The sequence below is a fragment of the Kryptolebias marmoratus genome, linkage group LG16 (assembly GCF_001649575.2).
Source record: "Kryptolebias marmoratus isolate JLee-2015 linkage group LG16, ASM164957v2, whole genome shotgun sequence".
Taxonomy (NCBI): Eukaryota; Metazoa; Chordata; class Actinopteri; order Cyprinodontiformes; family Rivulidae; genus Kryptolebias; species Kryptolebias marmoratus.
This window is the reverse complement of record NC_051445.1, coordinates 15,455,965-15,463,919: the sequence shown is the minus strand read 5'-3', so window position 1 is coordinate 15,463,919 and position 7,955 is coordinate 15,455,965. Positions and strand designations below refer to the sequence as shown.

General features: G+C 36.5%; 1 protein-coding gene across 1 annotated transcript in view; it reads right to left on the bottom strand.

The window, feature by feature from the left end:
• Positions 1-3,965: 3,965 nt before the first annotated feature.
• LOC108249998 (chemokine-like receptor 1) overlaps positions 3,966-7,955 on the bottom strand; it is a 22,239-nt gene continuing 18,249 nt past the window's right edge. Inside the window, exon 3 of the mRNA XM_037980437.1 lies at positions 3,966-5,009. Coding sequence (XP_037836365.1) covers positions 4,074-5,009 — 936 coding nt within the window. The 3' untranslated portion in view covers positions 3,966-4,073. The remainder of the gene's footprint in view (positions 5,010-7,955) is intronic.

The window sequence follows — 7,955 nt, the reverse complement described above, 5'->3', positions numbered from 1 at the left end:
CCACCCCAAGGGCCCACAAGGCCAGCCCCCAAACCACCCACCTTCACTATGTGACGGAGCCGATTAAGGGAGCCCAAAGAGATTGATCCAATGTGTCGGCAGATGCTGTTTCAAGACTAATATGATCTAACAGAAGATTTTTATACTGATTAATGCTAAGATTATTTTTATTTTTCCAATTTAGAAGTATGGTTTTTTTTGCGATGCATAAGGCAGTGAAAATCATGCGACATGTATTTTTCTCCAGGGAGATGTCTTCAAAGGAAGCCAGTAAGCAAACAGACGGAGAAAGAGGAATATTGCATTTCAAACATTTAGACAAGTCTTCACAGACCTGGACCCAGAATCTCTGAACGGGTGGACAGAACCAAAATGCATGGATATAATCATCAGGAATATTGTCAACGCACTGTGAGCATTTGTTAGATGATGTAAATCCCATCTTAAACATTCGTTGACCCGTATAGTGTACCCTATAGAGAACTTTATACTGAATTAATTGTAAATTGGAGATTCTAGTTAATTTAAATGTCTTTAAACATATTTGAGACCAGGTGTTTTGGTCAAAATTGATTGATAAATCTGACTCCCATTTTTTTGTAGGTAGCATTATGGAGTCGTTAATTCTAGACAATTTCTTGTATATTTTAGATACTAATTTGGGGGATTTGAGATTAAGGAACTCTAACACACAAACTGGTGTTTCTATCAGAGTTTTATTAAGCTTAAATTTCTTTTTTATGATAGACTTAATTTGTTGATATTCTAAGAAGTATTTATCTTCCATGTTAAATTTTATTTTTAATTTATTAAATGGAATAAAGTCTACATTTTCATATAAGTGTTCCAGGCGTTCGATTCCCTTTGCTCTCCAACCAGTGAAGTTTATCATGATATTTTCTTGTAGGATGTCAGGATTGTTCCAGATGGGTGTATGTCTACAGGGGATTAATGAAGATTTTGTCATTTTTTGATATTCCCACCATGCTGTCAGAGATGAACTAATGGTGATGCTTTTAAAGCAAGCGTGTTTTTTTATATTTGTGCTAATAAACGGTAGATATGATAACCTAATATTATTGCATAAAGTTTGTTCTATGTCTAACCAAGTTTCATCTAATGTATTCGGACTAATCCATTTGGAAATATATTGTAGCCTATTGGCTAAATAGTAGTGATAGAAGTTGGGAAGTTCTAATCCTCCGGTATCTTTAGATTTCTGTAATGCATTTAAACTTATACGTGGAGTTTTGCTTTTCCAAAGGAATTTGGATATGAAGGAGTCCAATGACTTAAACCATTTAGTTGAAGGTTTATTTGGGATCATTGAAAATAAATAATTTATTCTTGGTAGGATCATCATTTTTACTGAGGCAACTCTGCCCATTAGTGATATGGGCAGCGATTTCCATCTAGTGAGATCATCTTCAATCTTCTTTAAAAGTGGAATATGATTCATTTTAATTAAGTCTTCCAATCTAGGAGAAATATTGATGCCCAAATATGTAATGTTACCTGAATGTAGTCGTTCAATGAGAGGAATGTTAACCACACAGTTTATTGGAAGAACCGTAGATTTTGGCCAATTTATAGAATAATCCGAAACTTTTGAAAACGCGTTTATTAATTCGATAACATTGGATATTGAATTTTCTGAGTTCTGAAGAAAAAGTAAAATATCGTCAGCATAAAGACTAATTTTATGTTCTATATTTTTACACGGTATTCCTTTAATATCCGCGGTTTGTCTCATTGCTGCTGCTAGTGGTTCTATAAAAATAGCAAACAGTGCAGGTGAGAGTGGACATCCCTGCCTAGTACAGCGCTTTATTCTAACTTATTTGGTTTGGTCAGTATTGTAGTGTTCATGGGTGAGTTTTCATTAGACAGGAGAGAAATGTAGAGCTCAGATCACCGACTGTTCTCTTATTTGCACTTTAATGTACTTCAGAAACACCAAATTTAATTTAGTTCTTAATTATAATAAATGAAGGAAATCAGGAGAATTTCTGTAACAGATTGTAAACAGTTGCCAAATGTAGCTGTAAACAGAGGTAAAAAATATTTGCTGTTTCCTAATGCAATTTTTTCCAAAAACCCTGGTTAGTTTGAGTTAAATTATTTATTTAATGATAAAGAAAATGTGTTAGAAGTTTAAAAATTCAAATCAAAACCAGAAAAAATTGTGAATTTGGCAGCTATTATGGCTTGAAATAAACAAAATTTTATCATGTTCTTTTGGGAGCACCATAACTTTGTAACTTTCCCAACTTGAACAGCAGTCTGAGTCAATTATCTTATTTAAATCATCAGGGTAAATTATGCTCTTGCTACTTCCCACTCAGTAAATTGTGAAAGCCAAGGTTTTGCCTAAAAGTTAAATTTAAAAGAAAAGCATTTTAAAAATTATATTTTGTTGAAGTCTGAATTTAATTGAGAGTAGTGTTGTGCCAAATTTATTTTTAATAAAAGAAATTTGTAAATAAACTTGCTTTTAAATAGTTTTTGATGTGAACAACACATTTAGGAAGAAGGTTGCAGGTCTGGGGTTTTTTGGGTGGTGTTTGCATCATATTCTCATGTATGTGTGTGTTTTCTCTGGGTACTTCCCACAGTGCAAAAATATGCATGTTAAGTTAGAGACTCTTTGTTGCCCTTAGGTGTGAGTGTTTGTGTGACCCTGTGATGGATGACCGGTCCAGGGTGTAACCCCACTTCACACCCAGTGATTGCTGGAGACAGGTATCTCACCACTGAAAATAAACTCAGTTTTATAATCATCTAAAACTGCTGTTAGTAGCTTATTTTCACATTAAAGTTCCACCATTTTAACAGAATAAACCAAATAGTAAGAATAAAACTGAAAATCTTTGACCTAATTTTAACACACACACTATTTACTGTTATTTACAATAAGTATTTTAACAAAATTACAAAAGAAGAGCAGCACCCTCTGCTGGTCTCCACTGGTAACACAAATTCTGTGATCTGCTTCTTAATCTGATAAATTATTATCAGATGTTTTATCAGATGAGGGGATCATGTGATCCTTAGATACACAGTTTATTGGACATGTAAGGCAAATGAGTTTTGTCCAAAACTATTTCAGTATTTAAAATCATGTCAGCAGTAAGAAACACTTTCCCATCATCACTGCTAAGAGACTGCAGAGGATTTTACATCTGAGGCTGAGGAAAGAAAAACAACAACAACAATAACAACAAACAGCCTTGTTGTTTATGTGAGAATCAAGATTTTCTAGAAAGTTTTTTGCTGTATGACAATGCACCACATATACCTTAATCATAAAATACTTATATCCAAATTAATTTGACAGAAAAGTCTCACAAGATATTTGCCAGATTTGACTTTATGTGGAATAAAAGGAACATGCTGAAATATCAGACAAATGCTCAATATACTTTTACAAAAAATACAAAAACATTCATGCTTTCAAAGCTTATTATGAAACACAATATCCTTTTAGGAAAAATAAACTCAATCACTTATAGATGCGTTTAGCTGATTACATCAAACTGTCCTTAATAGATTTTTACACAATACACAATCAAAGCACAATATACAATTTATTAAATGAAAATGAGATTACAATATAACTGCCTACTCTGCATAACTTACAGACTGTACGGACCCACAGCTGGGTTTTTGGGCAGTGTCATGTGTTTGTTTTTGTCACGTTAAATGAGAAAAAGAAGTTAGGAGATGAACTTGCTGTAACCCTGTTGTTGCTGAGCAGCACATTTTACACTGGATGGATTCTATATGCAGAAGTAACATGTATACACTAAGTTTACAGCTTTTTTGCTCTGGTATGCAGGAAACTCAATATTGTGTATTGTGTATTTGGCTAAAATAGCTGCAACTCAAATTCTTGTTTTCTTCTTCATGAAGCAAAAGAAAAGAAAATGGTATGTGTCGGGAGATATTTTACACAAAGCTAAACTGCATAGTGATCCTCTTCAGTCAGCGTTCCTCGGCGGCCTCGACCTCCAGCAGTCCCCGACACTCAGTCCTCTGCCTCAACACCAGTTTAAAGTCTGTCAATGAACATCTTACACCTCTGTATTAGAGAAGAACTTGTTGATCTGAACGGTGACCTCTGGGTTTGTGTAGGAGTGAGGTTCTTCTTCCTGGAAGGCATTCTCCAACACCTTCAGGATGGATTTACGGACTTTGTCCTTAAAATCTTGCCCCATGAACACATACAGCAGAGGGTTTATGCAGCTGTTCAGACAAACCAGGCCTCTGACAATGGGATAAATGATAACGAGCATATGATATAATGCTTTGTTTCTACAGTTTGTCATGTGAAACACAAACATCATTAGCCCCGTAATGTGCCAGGGAGCCCAGCAGATGAAAAGAGTAATGATGATGGCAGCAATTATCTTAAAAGTACGATTTGATTTGCTGGCCAGGGTGCGGTTTCTCCTGAGTCGATGGATTATGACGGCATAACAGGAGACAATGACAGTGAAGGGGATGACAAAATTCAGGACAAAACGAGTCATGGTCATGGGCAGATTGCGAAAAAGTTGTAACTGTTTTACAGATGGAATACTGTAGTCATCAGAGAGAACAAAGTCAGTGTAACAGATGATTGTGTCATTGCTGTAGTTTGATGAATCTGTGTCACTAAAGACAAAGTACGGAGCACTAAGACTTATAGCTAGGGCCCAAACACACAGACTCGCATAGAAAGCTTTCTGTACATTTTTGTGAGTCTGGGACCAGACGGGCCACACCACAGACACACATCTGTCGACACTGATCACCACCAGGATGTAAATGCTGGCAAACATGTTTAGGGTGACTATTGTGTTGTTCAGCCTGCACATGAAGTTGCCAAACGGCCAGTGGTAATTCATAGCTGCGTATGTCAGACGCAGAGGCAGGAATGCTGTGAAGACGAAGTCGGCCACAGCAAGGTTGAGGAACCAAACTGTGTTCACAGTTTTCTTCATCTTGAAGCCGGTCACCCAGATAACCACTCCATTCCCGAGCACACCGAGGACAAAGGCCAGGGAGTAAAGAATGAGGGACAAGGTGCGGGGCCATCTCAACACCTCAGTGGGATCATTGTTGAAGGAGGAGTAATTCATCACACAATCATAATTGGTGTGAGAGGAATTGGTCATTGGATCCATCACTGTAAAAGAACATGCAAATATATGTATACAGTTAGGTCCATAAATATTTGGACAGAGACAACATTTTCCTAATTTTGGTTCTGTACTTTACCAAAATCAAGTTTTAACAAAACAATTCATATGCAGTTGAAGGTCAGACTTTCAGCTTTAATTTAGTAGGTTGAACAAAATTATTGCATAAAAATGTGAGGAACTAAAGCAATTCTAAACACAATGCCTACATTTCAGGGGCTCAAAAGTAATTGGACAAATTAAGTAATTGTAAATACAATGTTAAATTTCTAATACTTGGTTGAAAACTCTTTGTTGGCAATGACTGCCTGAAGTTTTGAACTCATGGACATCACCAGATGCTGCGTTTCCTCCCTTTTAATGCTCTGCCAGGCCTTTACTGCAACGATTTTCAGTTGCTGTTTGTTTATTGGCCTTTCTTTCTGATGTTTAGTCTTTAACAAGTGAAATGCATGCTAATTTGGGATGAGATCAAGTGCCTGATTTGGACATTCAAGAATATTCCACTTCTTTGCCTTAATAAGCTCCTGGGTTGCTTTGGCTTTATGTTTTGGGTGATTGCCCATCTGTATTGTGAAATGTCGACCTATCAGTGTGGCTGCATTTGGCTGGATCCTGTGTCCTGTGTCCTGGTCATCTGTCACATCATCAATAAACACCAGTGATCCAGTGCCATTGGCAGCCATGCATGCCCAAGCCATCACACTGCTGCCGCTGAGTGTTACAGATGATGTGGTATGCTTTGGATCATGGGCTGTACCACGCCTTCGCCATACTTTTTTCTTTTCATCATTCTGGTAGAGGTTGATCTTGGTTTCATCTGTCCAAAAAACATTTTTCCAGAACTCTGCTTCCCTTTTTTAGTTGTTTTTTAGCAAAGTCCAATCTCGCCTTTTTATTCCTGAAGCTTATGAGTGGCTTGCACCGTGCAGTGAAACCTCTTTATTTACTTTAACGCAGTCTTCTCTTTATGGTAGATTTGGATATTGATACACCTACCTCCTGGAGAGTGTTGTTCACTTGGTTGGCTGTTGTAAAGGGATTTCTCTTCATCATCAAAATTATTCTGCAATCATCCACCACTGTTGTCTTCCGTGGGCGTCCAGGTCTGATTGCATTGATGAGTTCACCAGTGCTTTCTTTCTTTCTTACGTTCCAGATCACAGCACTGCCCCCACAGGCCACAGTAGGCACTAGGCATAATAGGTGCAACACTTCACCTGCCTTTCTTCTTACCCTGATGTGCCCATCACTCTGAGTTCCCTTCGCATTGTGCGTGTGGAAATGCTCTTACTTTCAATGTTAAATGTAGCCCGGAGTTCTACTGTTGTTTTTCTTCAATTTGATTTCGCCAAACGTTTAAGTGATTGCCGATCACGTTAATTCAGGATTTTTTTCCGGCCACATTTCTCCCTTGAAGACGATGGGTCCTCACTATCCTTCCAGTTTTTAATAATGCGTTGGACAGGTCTTCACCCAATTTTAGAAGTTTCTGCAATCTCCTTAGATGTTTTCTCTGCTTGATGCATGCCAATGATTTGACCCTTCTCAAACAGACTGAGATCTTTTCCACGGAATGCGTCTCTCCACGTGGTTGTTTAAGAAATGACAAGCAACTCATTGCACCAGTTTGGGTTAAATAACTTGTTGTCACCTGAAACATAATTAATTATCCAATAGGAGGCTTAGTTAAATTCAGGTGGCACCTTTTTTTTTTGGACAGGCAGTGTATTTTAAGCCTCTAAGTTGTGTTCCTTGCAAGTAAAAAGACAAACCAACAAACAAACACAAAACAGTAAATATTTTAATCTAAGGATCTTGCACATTTTTAAAATTATGTAGCAAAATTAAAGTAAATTTGTTTCTCAAACAGACATGTATAATATTAATTATAATCTGTTCTCTCTGACACAACTTGAGAACATCTTTTTGGGAGCCCTTATAGTTTTATCTGTGCCTCTAAATTCTGTAAGTTTAACTTGAACCATATAATATATATATATAAACACAATATTTTAGCTATTTAAAAAAAAGTTTCTCTATTTGTGTAAATTATTATTGTAAAAAGGTTTAAAACACTTTTCCTCCTCAAGTTTTGAGCTTGCACATGCAAACCTCATATCAATATTTCTGCTGTGTGTAATTCACATGAAATTAAGTAAAAAACAGAAGCAGAATCTGTTGCTCAAAAGTTTTAGGTCATAGTTTAACCACATTAAAACCAACACTCTGCACAAAGAAAACTGTTCCTATGAAGTTGGCTTCATTAACACTTTCATAGCAGTTTGGTCTCATACAGTTTGAAAAGCTGCAGAACAGTTTAAATAAATTCTACATAAAGGTTTTAGTCAATGACAAAAAGAAGAAGAAATATTACAGGGTTTTTTCTCAGACCTTCAATGAATGCTACTCAGATATAATTATCTGTTCTTTGTTGTAACTTTGAACAAACTTGCCAATTTTTTGAGCCTTTAAATTCTCAAAGACTCTTTACTCTTCCTTGTTTGGATCGGTCAGTATTCTAGTGTTCATGGTTGAGTTTTCACTCATCAGCAGAGAAATGTGGAGCTCAGATCCCTGACTGTCTACTTGTTTGACATCATGTTGGGATGTGACTTCAAGCAGTACAATCCACCTTCATGAGGAGATCAGGAAAATTCTCCATCATGTGTTTTGAATGACATAGTGTGTAGAGACTCTTAGCTTTGTATATTTGTCAAAAGACAAAAAAAATAAAAATAAACACACAGGCAAAAACATTATTACCTTCTT